This window comes from Fragaria vesca, linkage group LG7, assembly GCF_000184155.1.
Source record: "Fragaria vesca subsp. vesca linkage group LG7, FraVesHawaii_1.0, whole genome shotgun sequence".
NCBI classification, from domain to species: Eukaryota; Viridiplantae; Streptophyta; class Magnoliopsida; order Rosales; family Rosaceae; genus Fragaria; species Fragaria vesca.
Window position 1 is genome coordinate 21,582,964 of NC_020497.1, and position 17,568 is coordinate 21,600,531.

The 17,568-nt window shown below is 37.8% G+C and overlaps 4 protein-coding genes across 4 annotated transcripts; 2 read left to right on the top strand and 2 right to left on the bottom strand.

Moving 5' to 3' along the window:
* Positions 1–2,814, bottom strand: LOC101292350 (PP2A regulatory subunit TAP46-like). The gene is made up of 9 exons (XM_004307952.1): positions 2,605–2,814; positions 2,403–2,525; positions 2,226–2,312; positions 1,990–2,100; positions 1,687–1,848; positions 1,447–1,482; positions 1,286–1,357; positions 716–996; positions 1–606 (listed from the first exon to the last, which is right to left on the bottom strand). Exons 1-9 carry the CDS (start codon positions 2,704–2,706, stop codon positions 354–356), a joined length of 1,227 nt encoding a protein of 408 aa, XP_004308000.1. The 5' UTR covers positions 2,707–2,814; the 3' UTR covers positions 1–353.
* A 1,225-nt stretch (positions 2,815–4,039) lies between these two features.
* Positions 4,040–8,124, top strand: LOC101293357. The gene is made up of 7 exons (XM_004309095.1): positions 4,040–4,185; positions 4,315–4,429; positions 4,859–4,948; positions 5,050–5,151; positions 5,404–6,580; positions 6,675–7,540; positions 7,774–8,124. The coding sequence occupies exons 5-7, from the start codon at positions 5,428–5,430 to the stop codon at positions 8,122–8,124; spliced, it is 2,370 nt and encodes a 789-aa protein (XP_004309143.1). The 5' UTR covers positions 4,040–4,185; positions 4,315–4,429; positions 4,859–4,948; positions 5,050–5,151; positions 5,404–5,427.
* A 3,127-nt stretch (positions 8,125–11,251) lies between these two features.
* On the top strand, positions 11,252–12,776 carry LOC101293646 (uncharacterized protein At4g00950-like). Its single transcript, XM_004309096.1, has 2 exons — positions 11,252–11,809; positions 12,508–12,776. Exons 1-2 carry the CDS (start codon positions 11,252–11,254, stop codon positions 12,625–12,627), a joined length of 678 nt encoding a protein of 225 aa, XP_004309144.1. The 3' UTR covers positions 12,628–12,776.
* A 299-nt stretch (positions 12,777–13,075) lies between these two features.
* Positions 13,076–15,206, bottom strand: LOC101293942. Its single transcript, XM_004309097.1, has 3 exons — positions 15,109–15,206; positions 13,594–14,935; positions 13,076–13,240 (listed from the first exon to the last, which is right to left on the bottom strand). The coding sequence occupies exons 1-3, from the start codon at positions 15,204–15,206 to the stop codon at positions 13,076–13,078; spliced, it is 1,605 nt and encodes a 534-aa protein (XP_004309145.1).
* Positions 15,207–17,568: the final 2,362 nt, after the last annotated feature.

The following is a 17,568-nucleotide window of genomic DNA, read 5'->3' on the forward strand; positions in this document are numbered from 1 at the left end:
CATTCAAACCAGAACTTGTCTCCTTGATACTGGGGAGTGGATCTAATACAAGGCGAAACAAAGATAATACATAATAGGCAGCTCATCACTGGACATAAACAACCTGGCTATACATTAAGCTAGCCTTTCATAAAAACAATAAACATGCAAGAGCTTGACAAACATGGCCTCCGCGATGATGAAAGACAACTATGCTCAAATTATACCAAACCAACAAAAAGTTGCACAATTTCATGAAAATATTTCCATTTAAAAAAGAAAAGACAAAATTAATATACACGAGTTTAGACTGGTCATCAATCACAATAATTTAGAACCTGCCTCTGTAAGCCAGTATTGATCCATGCAGACTTTTATCCACAAGGGGTGAGCTTCTTATTGCCAGCACCCCGAGGATTATCATCTTTCCAGTCATCCCATGCCCTTGCCTTGTCTTGAGCAGCATCATCATCTTCATCATCTTCCTGGGGCGGTCCTGGCAGTTTCCCACTGTCATTGTACCATGAAGAATTTGCTTCTTCCATGAGTTTAACATTCCTCTCTTGCCATTTGTTCATTATCTCCATCTCCTTCAGCCCAGCTTCCTCAATGCTCATGGTGGGCATCCTAGCACAGAAGTTCACTTTAGCATCTCAAAATATGTATTAAAATGATAAAAGAATTAGAAAGATTATGACCAGATACTTCCAGATAGAATTCAGATAGATATTCTTACCTATGGCTAGGCTGGAAAACCTGAGCTGCCATCCTTTCCCTCTCACTTGTTATGCTTCCTCCAACAAGACTTGCTGGTCCAAAGATTAGTGGCTGGTGTTTGTGCTCATGCATCTGTGACACATTTGCTCTACCTTCTAGAACATCCTGTGCAAAAGTTGCGCATGTGATAGGCTGCGCCGGTTTAGTGTACTGCACTCGAGATGCAGCATTACGATGCCAAGCTTCAGCCCTCTGGGCACGATCATCAAGAACTTCTTGATAAAACTCCTTATCCCCCTCCTGAAATACAAGGTCACAACAAATCATTAAAACCAGTGTTTATATGATTACGGAGAAACATCTAACGGAAGATTACAGATAAACATCATTAAGCAACTATTAACAAAAGAGAAACATCTTCTGGACACCTTCCAGCCTTCTACTCAAAAACATTATGTGCATTACTCAATGAACTAGGCCAAGACAAAATCTTTTAACCTGCGTTCTTTTACTCAACATTTATATATTTACCCGACTAACCAACTACAAATGATAGAGTAATGCATAACACCCAACTTCTAGTCAATACCTTCGATTGCCTTTCCTTAAAAGCTAGCAACATCTCTTCTTCCTTCTTTAGCATTTCCAACAGATCAAAAGCCTGAACATGATACATACAAGGAGAGCATAAGCCCAAACCACTTCATAAAAAGTATTAAGTTGAAGATTACTTTAAGGCGACAAACCAACCTTACAGAGTGCCAAAGAGATAGAAGCAAACCAGGCCTGCAAATAAAAATGGAAGTACATAATCAGACATGTAAACAAAACACTGTAAAAGTAAACCAATCAACAGTCCAGTAATGAGGTGACTGCCACATTCAACTTCTACATGCAATGTTCTGACACTCAAATTGATCGATACACAATAAAACACCAGTGATTGCTAACAGTACTTTCCTTCACAAACAAAAGAAGAAATCAACTAACCTCCCGTTCCTCCTCTCCATCATCATCAAGCACATCTTCATCTCCTGCCTCAATAGGAGTTGACATCGCAGACGCCCTAGTGGAACGCCCTCTCCGCTCTTTCCGCTCCTTAATTTCCAGCAACTTTGATTCTGCCGCTCTTTGGCGTTTGAACCGAGCTATCTGGATAGAGCAACAAGTACGTAAGTAAAATATTACAACTACAAGCTTTCACCCCATGTTTAAACACTACAAAGTTAAAAACCAGCGAGCACCAAAATGATACAACAATGATGATTCTCCAGGAGGACAAAAAAAAGGTACCTTCTGAGCCCTTTTGTCAGCCATGGAATTGGACTTCGGTCCATCTTGTCTAGACGCTTCCAACTCTTCTTCCGGCACAAGTTCCATTGCCTCACAAAACGTAACAAACTCCTACAGGGTATTTCCGCATACAATCAGAAACATAACCCAAAACTCCAATCCAGAAAAAAACACAACACACATTCCAACAATCACATTGATCAGCATGAAATGTAACCACATTCAATAAACTTCACCTTTAACTTAGCCTGAGCCGCCTTAACAATCTGTACCCTATCTTCATGCTCAACCTTCTCGGTCAACTCACCGAGATAATACGGCACCTAAAATCAACAAAGCTCATCACTTTCCATTAAAGATCAAAACTTTAAGCCACCATTACACAGAAATGATCATAAAATATGTGAAATTACCATAATATACTTGAGATTGGTGGTGCTGATATCCTCCTTGGTCTCATTAGTAGAGAACAACCCAAGCTTGCTTACCATTTCATCACACTTCTCCAAAGCCCTGCATGCTTTCTTCACCTCCTCCTAATTTCACCCATCACTCCAAATCAATCAAAAACCCTAGAAATTGAATCCATTAAGATTACGGTGGGGGTTAGCTTACCTGATCAACGCCGTTGCCGGACTCCGTCGCCGTGAAATGGACCTTCCGAGCTTGCTCGAAGAGCGCCGGGAGAGGCATGTCGTCCATATTGAGCTCGCCCATCGAGACTGGGGTTCTGATTTGTAGTAGAGTTGCAAAGATTTGAGCTTTGAATCGCGAATTTTGGAAATTAGGGTTTTCAGATTTGGGAATTTGGGAGTTTGGAAGAGATTGGAAATTTCGGGAAGTTTAGAGAGGGAGAGATATTTATATGGGGAGTTTCTGTGTGAAACGGTGCAGAATTGTTATGGTGGATCCGCGTTACCACATGAACAACTTTTCTTTAGATTTTTTTTTTCTACGTGAGAAATATAAAGATTTCAAAATTAAAAGAGTGGCTAGTTTTTGATTAATTTGTTGATAAAATGTTCGTCTTTGGCCAGCTTTGAGCTTCAACATGAGACATGAAACAATATCGGACATCAAAAGTGAAAGAAAATTTGATGTTAACAAATCCCGTGCAATGATCAAAGAAACATGTGTATAAATACCAAAGTATTTTAAATCATGTAAGGCTACACAAACTCGACTTCTTGACAACACAAACTCAACTTCTTGATGAATCTAAATTATTTCATTCTTAAAAGCAATATTGGACATCAAAAGTAAAAGAAAATTTGATGTTAACAAATCTCGTGCAATGATCAAAGAAACATGTGCGCAAATACCAAAGTATTTTAAACCATGTAAGGCTACACAAACTCGACTTCTTGGCAACACAAACTCAATTTCTTTGCGAATCTAAATTATCTCATTCTCAAAAGCCGATCACAATCTTTCGTATCTTAAATCAATCTATGTTTATTTCCTAACTCACAAGATTTCATAGCACCAATCTCAATCTTTGGTTTGAATGCATTTAAACTCATTTCTCACATGCTTTCACTGGTCCATCTTTACCAGAATATAGCTGAGTAATAATTTTGGCCAGAAGTCTCAATCATACAAGTTAATTGGACAAAGAGTTATAACTGTGAATGGTATGAATGTTCTACTCAATTATTTCAAAATGCCAAATTGGAGAGTGATTAATACAGTGCCCAACAGACAAAGGTTGGGGAAAAAGTTGAAGCCTACAAGACAAACAGAAAATCACAAAAATAAAAAGAAAAAGGGAAAGAGAATGCCTACATGGTGACCACCCCCCTCACTTGTAGATTTCACAATTAATACTCCATTGTGGAGGAATCAAATTGCTCAGATTGAAGAGAAAATTGTAGCAATATTTGTTCATGGAATTGAAGTTTTATTGAAGCAAAGTTTCAAAGTGGACCCAAGAAATGCACAATAATTTAATACAAAGCCATGTTGGGAACATGGGGTGTGATCACAAATATCCAGAGACTTAGACTTGGACTGTGACACTAGTATATGACTATATTCTTCTTTCTTGTTTCCCCTTTCTTTAATTATTTTCAGGAAATGTTTATGCAAGTCAGAGGGGGATGAGAGATTGCTTGGAGATAATCAAATTATGAGTCCAGCATCACCAACCCCAGATTCCAAGGGCAGATCAAGCAAGTTTAGAATAAAAAAACTTAGGTGCTTATTACTGGTCCTTATTCTTTTTGGTATTATAAAAACACTATAGTGTGATTTACAGCTTTTCAAGTTCAATGAATTTTCTCATAGCATTTTGATGAACATGTTGCTGCTGCTGCTGCTTTACAGGACTCTCAGCCAAAGAGAGAAACTTCAGAAGAACCCCATCTCTCTGGACCCATGACCCATCTGCTTAGGTGGTTCCATTATCATCTTTCTCAGCTGGAAGTGATAGTCTTCATTGGTAAATACATGTTCTCCTGCCTTTTGTATTCTTGGTGTTATAAATGCTGGAAATTTTCTATCTTGGGTGTTTTGGTTGGAACTGATTGGGTTTTAGTTAAATTGGGTATGCTTTGTGCTTCTCAAATACTTGGTTGCAATAATGAGTTTCTGATTCTGAACTTCTGAAGTATCTTTTCAGTTTGTTTTGGTAAAGAAAATTGGAAAAGAAGAAGCAAACAGATATGATTACTGAAAAGTATTTTCTATTTTGTAGTCTTTTAGTGATTACTTTTGTGACACTTTTAAAATACTTTATGCAGTGTAGTTTTCTACAGGTAAGCAAGCCACTCTGGATATATACAAGTTTATTCTGGGACTGTTTATGATTTGGATATGTTTATTGTTTTCCTGGAGTCCACTCTCACAAGTAATGGTGACAAACAACCAGGAATCTAGTGCTTTTGCTTGCAATATCAGTGATGACTGATGACCAGTGCTGCTCAAGAAAATGAAGAACATGTGGGGTTGAGCTGTTAAGGTCAGTCTTTCACTGAAAACCAGGGAAGAAAGAACCTTCTCCAATTCTCTTTTTAACTGATTTTGCAGTATCATACATGAGTAACACCATGGCTTCTGCAGACTCTAGCCGTTGAAGTACTGATCTTTCCAGGATACACATTTAATCTCAGCTAGCTGTGTTTTGTGGTTTCGAGCTACAAGAGTCATACGCGTCTTCTTTCTGTAAGTGCTCCTACAATTCATGAAAGTTAGTACTGATTCATAGTTGTGACTTGTGATGGAATTTGTGTTTTGATTACTTTGCTGGTTCTTGTGTTTTCTATTTGGTAATCCAGTACTGCACTTGGTTCCATGTTTACATCTTATCTAGTTATAGTATGTGATTTTTTGAAGCTGTAGAGTGATGGTTAAATCTTTAGTTTATTAGATCATAGTCTGACCTTAAGTTTCTGAATTTGATGTTGTTCACTAAAGGAGAGGAAGTAAAGCTTCTGAGTAATGGAAGAGAAAGTGGTAACAAATCCGTATCTGATTGTTTCTGAAGATAAGAGTGATAGCTTGTATCCTACATATTTTGGTGTTTCTTGTGCATTCTTTGCTCTACGGCTCCTGTCAATATCTGATGTGCAAGATGAGAGGTTGTCTGAAGTGCGCGATAAGATGCTTCGAGGGAGTGCCCAACTATTGGGATTGCTCATGTGGAGAGTTCAGAAAGAAGAAAAAGGTGGCGGGAAAGAATGTGAGCTTCTCCATAAGCTTGAAATTGCTGAAAGAGAGATTAGAGAGCTGAAGAGACTGAGGCATGATGACGCAAAGGCGAATGAGAAAGTTGTGAGCATCTTTGCTGCACAGGAGCAGAGTTGGTTGAATGAAAGGAAGAAACTGAGGCAGCACATTGGAGCTTTAATGAGTGGATTGAGGGTTTTTGAGAAAAAGAAGGATCAAGCAATTACTCACTGGAATGAAAAAATGAAGGAAATGGAGCATTTGGTGCAATCTAAGGACAAGGCATTGGGGGATATGGAGCAGAAGTTGAAAGAATTTGAAGAAAAGCTAAGAGAGGCTGAAAATGTGGCTGAAGAATTGAGAGAAAAGGCAAAGAGTGAAGCTCAGCAGCATTCTTCTGAAATTTTGAAGCACAGAACTGCATTCATTGAGCTTGTGTCAAGCCAAAGGCAACTGGATGCTGATATGGGCCGAGCACTTAGGCAAGTTGAAGCTACTAAAAGGGAGTTTAATTTAGTCTTGGATCAAAAGGAGGAGTCAGTTTTGATGGTCCAAAAACTATCTGCGGAAATTGTAAAGATGCACAAGGATCTAGAACAGAAAGACAAGATATTGTCAGCAATGCTGAGGAAATCAAAGTTGGACATCTCAGAGAAGCAAATGCTTGTAAAGGAGATTAAGTTGTCAAAGGCAAAGAGAAAGCAAGCCGAACTTGAAACAGAACGATGGAAAGTAGTATCCGAGTCTAAACATGAGAGGCACTCATTGAGAAGTATGTTGGAGAAAGCGAATTCGAAGTTTGAAATTGCTTTAAATGAAAGAGGCATGAATACTAGTGCAACAGGTACATCTCATCTTGGGTATGAAAATCCTGAGTTCAGAAATGAGTCTGTTCAGTACTCATTCGAGGAAAATGTCGACTTAGGTGAGAAATGATCTTTTAAGTATCTTTTTTTATTTAGCATGTATGGCTCCTTCAGTTAACCTCATTTTTTCTTATTGACTGTACTTTATCACAGCTGACATGAAGCAGTTGGAAGGTTGGGTTCGCTCAGAAGCAGAGAGGTATGCAGCAGTAATTGAGCAGAGGCACCACCTAGAAATAGATGCTTTTATAGAACAGTTGAGACTGAAAGATGAGAAACTAGAGACTTACCAGTGGCGCTTGCTGAGCATGGAAATAGAGTCAAAGAGGTTAGACTCCCATCTGGAGGGACTGAACAAGGAGATCTCACAGCTCAGACATAACAACATGAAATTGGAAGCCTTGTTATCAGAGCGAGAAGAAGAATCAACTTCCCTGAAAGGGCAGTTTGCATCACAGTTGAGGTTTCTACATTCCCAGATGAACAACTTTAAAAGCAAAGCTGAGGAGAAAAATCAGAAAAGAGAGACAGGTTTGGTTGAGCTATCTCCGGAGGAAGGCACTAAAAAAGAAAATGAAACCTCATCTTATAACGAGTCTAATGATCAAACGTTGGAAGTACAATCTCCTGACAAAGTGTTTGAAACTGAGAAGAATGTTTTGCATGAGGGTACAAGTGAAGAGGGAAGTGTAACTTGTGCAAGTCCTGTGGAAGTAAATGGTGCCGAAAAGTTGGTGATTTCATCACCAGGCCAGGCCTCAGGTACAAACAATAATTCATTGTGGAGGATGGATCTTCAAGCTCTTGGAGTGTCCTACAAGATCAAGAGGCTGAAGCAACAACTTCTTATGCTTGAAAGATTTACAGGAAAGCATGATAACGGCGAAGATCACAAGGAAGGCATTGATGAAGGACAAAGTGGGATGAAAGGTTATCTTTCGCTAATGTCTTTGTTGAATAAACAAGTTGGACGGTACCAATCCCTTCAAGGGAAAGTTGATGACCTCTGCCAACGGATGGTAAGCTTCGACTCTCCATTTAAGTCTGTTTCTAAAATGATTTGATACATTGCAAGAAGAAAATGATATCATCTATCTCTAATTCTATGAAACATTAGGATCTAACCAAGACTAAACAGGTCCAAAAGTAGAAGCAAATGTTGAAGTTAGCACGATTTGTAGCTTCAATATATGATAGTAATATTTTGGCAGATCTTTTATTAACTGAATTGGACTTTATTTATGATTTTCAGCATGAAAATGATCTAGATGGAAATGGGAGACGCGGAGATTCTGATGTTGCAAGAACAAAGGACAAGTCTAAAACATTAGAGAACTTTCTTGATGAAACATTTCAGTTGCAGAGATATATGGTTGCAACAGGCCAGAGACTAATGGAAATTCTACCCAAGATTTCTCCCGGAATTGTTGGGATTGCTGTAGAGTTAGAAAAGTGTGCAAGCTTTGACATGAATCGCTTCACCGAGTTTATCAGGACTCTCTTCCAGGAAGTTCAAAGAGGTTTGGAAGTTCGAATAGCTCGAATGATTGGAGATCTTGAAGGCACTTTAGCTTGTGATGGAATGATACACTTGAGAAGGTAGCGATGTGGATCAAACCATAAGATTAATAACAGTAGCTTCTACTGATTTATATACACTCATATCTGTATAGCCAAATAACGTATATGATATCAATGCAGAAGAATTACCCTGCATTTAACCTTTAATATGTCAGGTCATCAATCTCACACTGAATGGTAACTTTATTCCAATATACAGAAAAACAAAAAACAGGCAAACATGAAAGGAGAATCAGAAGAGCCCTTCTCTTTCTTTAATTCAAATGGAAAGACCTTTTCTTTTCTCTGATTCAAATGAAAGGAGCCCCTTTTATACACTATCTGGAGGCTAAACTTGAACTTCCAAATGAGCAATTGAAACATTTGGAATCTTATTGTAAAAAATAAATGACTCAAACATGATTCATAGCCCTTTATATATTCTCACATAAAATCTCAATTAATTATGCAAAAGTTCTTATAGTATGAGACCTTCTCCTTTACAATTAGCAGTCGCCAAATTGGTTACATGTCGATACCAAGGGGTAGCTTTCTTGGGTTTCTGTACTAAGATTCATCAATAACACAAGTAAAACAAACACTTGATGTTTGAATCGTAGGTCTGTGATGAGGGCAATATATTGACATGTAGATATTGGTGATCAGTTAACTCAAACTGAGATGAAGCAGCTTCAATGAATCTAGCTAGAAATGAATCTTGGCTCTGGACCTCTCAGTTTTTCCTGGCTGGGAAACGTTGCTCATGCATATATACTCTATCCATCAGTGTCTTTGAATAGGTGATAAGTCATAGTCACTTTAAATTGGTTTACATGCCTCTGCACACTTGTTTGTTCCCACTTTCCACTACCATTTTCAATTGGGGTGGTTGAGTTGGTTGGTGATGATATCAAAACTTTGCTGAGCTGAAACTTTTGTATTTCATGGTGGATAGAAGGGTGGTAGAAGCTAGGGAACCTTATTCTGATCAATGATCATCTATTATTGCTATATGTATGTTGAAAAGTACTCACAAACAGACAATTTCGACATTTGGCAATGCATTAGTTACTAACAAACTACTCATCTGTCTATGTACTTTCATTTTGTTCTTATGTATTTGGTTATTGTAAAAGAAAATGGGAAAGACCTGTAAAACTAGGACAGACATTCTCAACCCAATTTTATTCCCTTACCAGAAGAAGGTGTACAATATTATCATGCAGTAATGTGGCTACTAGGAGTACAGGGCCGGAGTACAGATCAAAGGAATTTCAGCTAATGACTCTTGTCTTGTCTTTTGGATTAGTCATTGTTTTCTTTTTGATTGGAATAAAAATAAAAAAATGACTAATCTAATGACACTCTTGTCTTTGCAGTACTCTCTAGAACATTTGATCACACATTCTTTATTTTCTGGTTGGTAGAATTTTCCGACTGTTATAAGATGCATGTTTCTCATTTTCTCTTTTTGGGTCCCAAATGACTTAGAGAAACATTTGATGGTTGCATGCTTTGTTTTTTTTTTTCCTTTGATGAGGGACATTAAAAGGGTTACTCAACTTTGATGGTTGCACTAGTATTGTGAACTAATACTAGTGCAGAAGATGTGGGTTTCTGATATATACAGAAAAATCAAAATCATGAATCATTGATTGTCATGAAAGCTAAAGAATGGGATTGAGTGAGCTCATAGGTTGTAGAAAAATGAAGTCAATTGGCAAATCTCACTAGCTCGATTCTATATGTTTGGCAATTTGTCGGTAGGAAAGGACAAGAAATAGAGGAGGAAGTTGAAAATGCAGCTCCAAATATCCACTACTGCTCATGTTATAATCTTAGCTTCACTACCATCAAGAACATATACAACGTAATCTGGAAATGGGTTATCTAGAGTAGTGTAAATAGAACAACCCTAAATCTTAAAGCTCTAGTAAAGTCTCTGTTAGTTTTGTAAATCTAAACCATCTCCATGTTATACTTTAATTTGAAGTATATATTGGTTCTTCTTCATTCCCGCCCTTTTCCATTGTAGAAAAAACCAAAGGAATCAGATCATATGGCAGTACTTTTGTACTGAGTAACATTCTTTTGACTGGATAAAGTTTGTAAAGATCCATAAAGAGCTAAGCTTTGTCATGCACATCTCTATTCTCTAGCTTCCAATTCCAAATATGCACCCGCCTAAACCAGATGTTTCATTGCACTTGAAGAGAAAGAGAGACTTCTACTTATTAGTATCAAAGAATCACACAAGGACAAAGTAGTTTGCGTTACACCTTAGACATATGAGTGAGAGTGACAGTGTTCTATATGATTCTAGGACAAGAAACCAAGAGTTAACTTATGTCCTTAATCTAATTACATAACCAAAATCTGAGTACCTCTTGTTCTGTTCTTGTCAACTAAGGACTAGGGCTATATGAACAACTTAGTTTCTATGCCATAGCCGGCTTTTTATCATAGAGTAAATCTTGTTCTTTAGCAGTCTGGTTAGACAAAATTTGTGATCTATAAAATCCCATTTGGCACACATAAATAACTTAAAGCACAATCTGCCCCAAAATTTAACGGTGTATTACATAGTATTTTCACAACTTATAACTGAAATTAGTTCATGAGATAACTCGTAGAAAACAATTTACGATGTATATAACAATGTTAAGTAAACCACATTTTAATTACTTTCGCCAAAAATTGGGATCTCATCACACATTTTCTACTTTGCTTCTCTGCAAAACGCCCAGCATACCAGTTTTACTGCTCTTTCCATGATATGACTTCTCCAGGAGACCAATTGACAGACACCGAAAGCTTGACAGTTAAAAGTCGTTATCCCTAACCTCACCACTTTGACCCACAATGGCGTTTTGGTCATTTGGCAAACTCTGTAACATAATATAAGAGGCTCGTCATTTCCTCGTGAAGAAGAAGCGCCATAGGAGCGTTTGCTCTGTGACCATTCACATTTCACATTCACCTCCACCAACTCTCTCTCTCTCTCTCTCTCTAAACTCCAAGTCTCCAACACCCATCTCTCTCTATAAAAACCCACAAACCCACTTCGATCATCAACTGACTAGAAAACCAAGCAGAGCGTCTCTGTTTTCTTAGAGAGAGAAGAAACAACAGAGTATAGAGAGAGAGAGAGAGAGAGAGAGGAGGAGGTAATGGAGGAGTCTGAGGCTGCAGTGAATGAAGCAAGTCCCATAAGGAAGCTGGCATTATTCTCGCTTCCAAGCCAGCCACCCGAGCCTCCAGGGATACTGACGCCGCCGCTGCTGACGTCAGTTTCAGTTCCGTTCCAGTGGGAGGAGGCGCCGGGAAAGCCCCGACACTCCGGAGAAGGCGCAGAGCCCAAGGCCAAGTGCGCGAGATCATTGGAGCTCCCTCCGAGGATGTTGGTGGGTAGTAGTGACGCTAAAGTTACCAACATGCCCTCCCCAACGACTGTGCTGGATGGGCCTGAGGTGGGCCGGACTTTGTCCTTTTCGTATGCATTGAGGAGCCCGAGCAAGGAGATTAAGGGCGGCCGTGGCGGCGGCGGTAGCGGCAGGTTTGGGTCGAAGAGGTGGGCCGGTTTCAGGAAGAACAAGGAGGCCGGTGAGGGTGGTTTCGACTTTTTGTCTACCGATAATGGCGGTGATCAGACGAAGGTGAAGATCACAAGGGTTAAGAGGAAGGCTAGCTTCTTCAATGGTGCTCATCACTCAAGGTCACATATGTGGGTAAGTGTCTCTCATGTTGGATTGAAATTTGTTTTGCATAGTTTTGATGATGAACTTGAGTCAGTTCATGGTAGTGATACTTTTTGGTTACATCATGATCTTGATATTCTGTTATGTTGTTCTATAATCATTCTTAGTTTTAGTAAATTATTGTAGGAACTAGAAATTAACTATATATTGATGGAGAGCCTATTCAGCGCACCCGGGTGCGCTGTATAATTTTCGATATTGATGCATTTCATGATTCTAGTTTTCTAGATAAAGGACAAAGAAAAGGAATAGACAATTGTTCCTTCATAATTTGTCTACATAATTGGCCAAAACATAACATGCTCTTGTTGGTTTATAGCCAAAATATACATGTTATTTTCACATGAAAATGTTATAATTATTTTCAGTTTTGCATTTCAAAATTCCAATCTTTCTAAAAAGAGATAAAGAAAAGGAATAAACAATTGTTCTTTCATAATTGTGGTTATATATATAATTGGCTAAAACATAGCATGTTCTCCCTTTTGGTTTAGAGCCAAAACATGATTAAAGGTCCAATTTTGTGCACTAACTTCCCATTTTCTTTAGTTAAATGCCTCTTGATAATGACAATAGTTAGTTTATACTTTAATGACTTCTTGTTGCTCAAAGAGTTGAATACAATTTTGGATTGAATTAGATAGTTATTTTCTATTTTATAAATGCAGGCCAGCATATATGAAAGCTTAAAGCAGGTGGTTCCATGGAGACGCAGACAAGAAAAACTGAGAAAATCTGCAACTGTTGGATATGAACCTCAAAACTGTGCTCCAATTCCCACTTGTTGATCAATTTGTGAAAAGATAGCACATATGAAATAGTCCTTATAGTCATATAAACCAAGGCTTCATCTCCATGTAATGAAGCAGTCAACAACTTGTTTCTATTTTCTAGTTTCATGAATATTTCCCATCTACTACTACTACTCTACTATTACATTTTCTAGTTTGATGATATGATATATTGAAAGGTATGTATAAGTAGAGCCCATTAGTAGCAGAGTCTCTATGAAACAAAAGCAATAATTGCCATGAAAAAGGTAGATAATGGATTAAGACACAATCACACAAAACCATGCCAGGATCAAGAAACTTCATTTAGAGAATTACACCAGCAAGAGAAATGCTTGAATGTGAAGTATGTAGTTTTAATTTGCTAAAAGCTAGATAGCTAGAGACTATTTGTCATGTATAGTAAAATCATATATGCTAGCAAAGACATGGTCAATATCAGCAATCATCCAAGGGATATAGACAAAGACATCTTCTTCTTGTTGTAGTTGGCCTTGAAAATAGACTGCCTCAGCCTTTTGGTTCTCTTTGTAAGCTCCATATTTGGCACTAGCTCTAGAAGCCTTTTGTTCTCCTCCAACATTTTTACCTCATTTCTCAAACCCATTCTCTGCATAGATAAATATATCGAAGATTTTGTAAGCGTATCATTTTCTTAAATAAGACATAGAGCTAGCTACTGATTTCAATGATTTTGACATTTCTAAGAATCAAGAACTGTTCAAAGTCGGCAGTTGGCCACACATAACACTGCTCACTGGTCATGTAGTCATGAACTATGATGCAATTGTCTTTGAAATGTATAAAGTACCACCAAACAGAGAAAATGGTGACCAATAAGTGCATGATTGCAAACTTCGTGAGAAAGCAACACAGCTTGAAGCTTAGGGGTTTTAATATTAAGTGGATAACTGGAAATCATTAGCATAGACAAAAACAGTAATGGGGCTTCAGATTTTATACCTTCATAGTTTCAATAAGAGAATTCAAGCTCTTGATCTTTCTATGAGGCCACCTCATGATGTTGAGCTCCCTGCATCTCCTCTTCAGCAATGTCACTCCCACCTTCAATTCCTTGGCTGCTTTTGTTATTGGGAGGTTAAAGTACTGCTTTATACCCTCCAATTCCAAAGCATCAGACTTGATCTTCATCTGTGTACTACATCTCCCTCTATTACTTGTCCCTCTCAAACAACTAGTGTCTGAAGTGCCCCAACTAGGATACCCACTTTCAATCTTCACTGAAACTTCTTCATCGCTCAAATCAGGTGTAGGCATATCAGAGTAGTCGAAAGAATCCACGATTGTTGAAAGGGGTGTTTCATATAGCACCAGAGCATTACAATGAGAGGATGAATAAGCAGCAGAACTTTCAGTCACCATGGAAGCTTCATGGTGATCAAAAACACTCGGGACATTGCTCGAGTTGCCAAAGGACTCTACGATTGTTGAAATGGGCTTTTCATCGAACACAACAGAATCACATTGAGTCGATGAAAAACCAGAACTTCCAACCATCATTGAAACTTCATGCTGACCAACATCACTTGGGACATTGTTGTTCAAGGATTCCACTATTTCTCTAAGAAGCATTTCATCAAAGACCAAAGAATCACAGAGAGATGATGAAAAACCAGAGCTTTCAATCATAGCATGGTGACCCAAATTAGTTGAGTTGTTGATCAAATAATCAAAAGAATCCACCATTGTTGAAATGGGCTTTTCATCAAACACAACAGAATCACATTGAGTCGATGAAAACCGAGAACTTTCAACCATCATTGAAACTTCATGCTGACCAACATCACTTGGGACATTGTTGTTCAAAGACTCCACCATTTCTCTAAGAAGCATATCATCGAAGACCAGAGAATCACAGAGAGATGATGAAAAACCAGAGCTTTCAATCATAGCATGGTAACCCAAATTAGTTGAGTTGTTGATCAAATAATCAAAAGAATCCACCATTGTTGAAATGGGCTTTTCATCAAACAACACTGAATCACATTGAGTCGATGAAAAACCAGAACTTCCGATCATCATGTCACTTGGGTCATTGCTAGACTCACCAAAAGACTCCAATACTGTTGTATGAGTCTTTCCATCAAGTACGTTATTAAAATCACAGAGAGGTGATGATGAAAAAGTATTAGCAATGTCCAAAGCTGTGTAGTCCCGGAGGCTAAAATCTTCAAGTCCTTGAAAACCCATGTGGGGAATTTGGTTGTTATCTTCAGGTAATGGCAAAGCTACTGAATTGAATCCATGATCAATCTGTGGAGCCTCAAACATGGAAGTAGTACTGCTATACAAACAAAGTAACACACCCATGAACAACATTACACAACTAAAACTCATTGCATTGAAAAAACAAGAACAAAAACTTCAAATGCAGAGAGGGAAACACAGAGCAAGTCAGCAACTTAATGTGACCAAAGAAATGAACTTGCAGCAAAAATCAAAGATAAAAAAGCTTACTTTGGCAATGGGTCTTGATAGTGGTACCCTAAGTAGTCACATTCAAGTGGGTTTTCTTCAATCTCTGGATCAACAAGTTGTTGGGTATTGTACTCCATTTGAGAATTGACAGAGAGGCTAATGGTGTACGTAGTGAGTTGAGCGAGTTTGGATTGAACTGGGGAAGAAGAAGAATGAGGGTTTATATTGGGAAGGAGAGGGGTTTAATTAGGAGTTCGTGTACATATGGTTACATTTTCGGTGTTTACTTACTAATTGTGGGTATTAATTAGTGAACAATTACCAATCACAAAAGGGGGGGGGGCGCATCTAATAATGGCTTAATTACCATCATTAGTGTTCATGTATGTATGTATGTGTTAAGTAAAATGGTATAGTTGCGAACTTAATATTTGTTTTTGATTTTGTTCAGTACTTTTTTTTTAGTTTACATATTCAGCAAAATGATACTGGCTGTCGTATAAGATAACGTCGCTCTCACTTTAAGATGAGACTCACACATATGGGTCGTTTCGTAGTGTGAGTGGCTATATTCATTAGCTTAATCATGTTGCACCTTATAATTTTCGCTTACTGTTTCCATTATTTGGTGTTTCTAGTTCATCAGTGTGGCAAGGTTCCTCTCTGCTTAAATCTTAAATTTTCTGCAAACGTTAACTTTTCTTTGTAGATATTTCCTAGTTATATAGGTTGTTGACGGAATGCTCTCGAACTAATATTATCTTTTTACTAAACGTTTTTTAGTTCAAATTGTCCGAAACGTTTTTCGTTCTAGTTTATTTTCGTTGTAATTTTTGGTTCTTTATCTGAATATTCATTCGTCATGTATTCATGTATTTGGATTACATGTATAGATAAATACACATGATCGACATGAATATTAATGCCTGGCAAAAGGAACAAATTGAAGATTGATGAGAGGAGGTTACTAATTTACTATACGATTAACGAGGTTTTGAGGGCATAAATTCCCATGAAGAGTATCTTAATTACGAATCTATTGAACAAAATCATATCTTCATCCTCATGGGTTTTTGTGATTATGCACGATTTAGAGTGAGTAACTAAACCTGAAGACGGCTGAAACTGTTATGGCTTTGGCTATTAATCATCTTCATTATTTTGATAATAATTTCCCACAAGTAGTTACTAACTAGTCCATAAGCCACAAGTACTAAAAATACACAATGTAGATGAATTTGTATAGAAATTCGATAATATTGATTACTACCTGATCATGTTTAAGATTTTTACTTAAACAAAGATATGCTTTCTTTGAAAAATTAGCTAGTATCATAGATTCATAGAGATACTCGAATTTAATTTGATTCATTCAAAACGATATTTGAAGTACTTCCAACTCTTACATGACTACAAGATTGAAATTCGATAGTTGATTTTGTTTGGATCCTCACGGGTTTGCTTATGTTGATTTTGTTCTTCTAAGTTCTGGTAGTTTCTCATATCTTCACAATGTATATATCTACTGGTGGTTGCTCATCTCTTCACAAGTCACAACAATATGTATGAAAAAAGAACCAATTAATCCTTACTTAAAAAAAAAAAAAAAAAAAAAAAACCAATTAAAGGATTCACTGTAGAACACTAGAACTTGAACAATTTAATCAACAGTTTCATTACAATAAGGTGTTGAACTTCTTCCACTCCCACTACTATTGCTCTCAAGATCTTGACCAATATCAGAACTACTCTTTTCACCATCAGCATCATTGTTGCTAGGCAATGTTGTTGATCGCGATGAAGAACACCGACTACGCACATCACCATCACTACTACCTGAACCACCCTCTGTTGCCTTCTCAAGCAAAACAATAGCAAAGTGAAGGTTGTTTCCCACGTCTCGAAATGACCAAACTTGGATCACATCATCTTTTTCGAGTTGATTTTTCTGGTGAACTTCATTCCAACCTGATTTCAATACATAACTTGAGCTAACATTGCCATTGTTCTTATTCATGTTCCACTGCCTCAAAGTTAAACTTTCTTCCTCAAGTTTGGGACTTATAACCGAAACCGGCCAGTCATGTTGTGATGCTAGAAACTTTATCTCATCCTCGTCCAAGAAACTCTCCGGTTTGATTTGCTTCAGAGGCATTGACAATCGGCTTGCGCTATCAGTCAGATCAGTCGAGAACAAACGCTTCTCTATCACCAGAGTCATCTTGGCCTTTTCAAAACTCTCAATACCTTCCAAAGTTTCAATCTTCATTTTCAAGTCTTCAGGCAAGTCATTAGGATCAGTACTATATCTTGGTGTTCTGATCATATGCTCCTTATTCGGCATCTTGAATCCCAACCTCTTTGCCTTCTTACTCTTCATACTCTTCCGCTTCGGCCTCAAACTCAAATCTTTATCATCCTCACTACCCTTCTTCTTCGTCAACCCATTTTTTCCATGAAACCCTAATTCAGAGCTTGTTATATGATCATTTGCCCTAA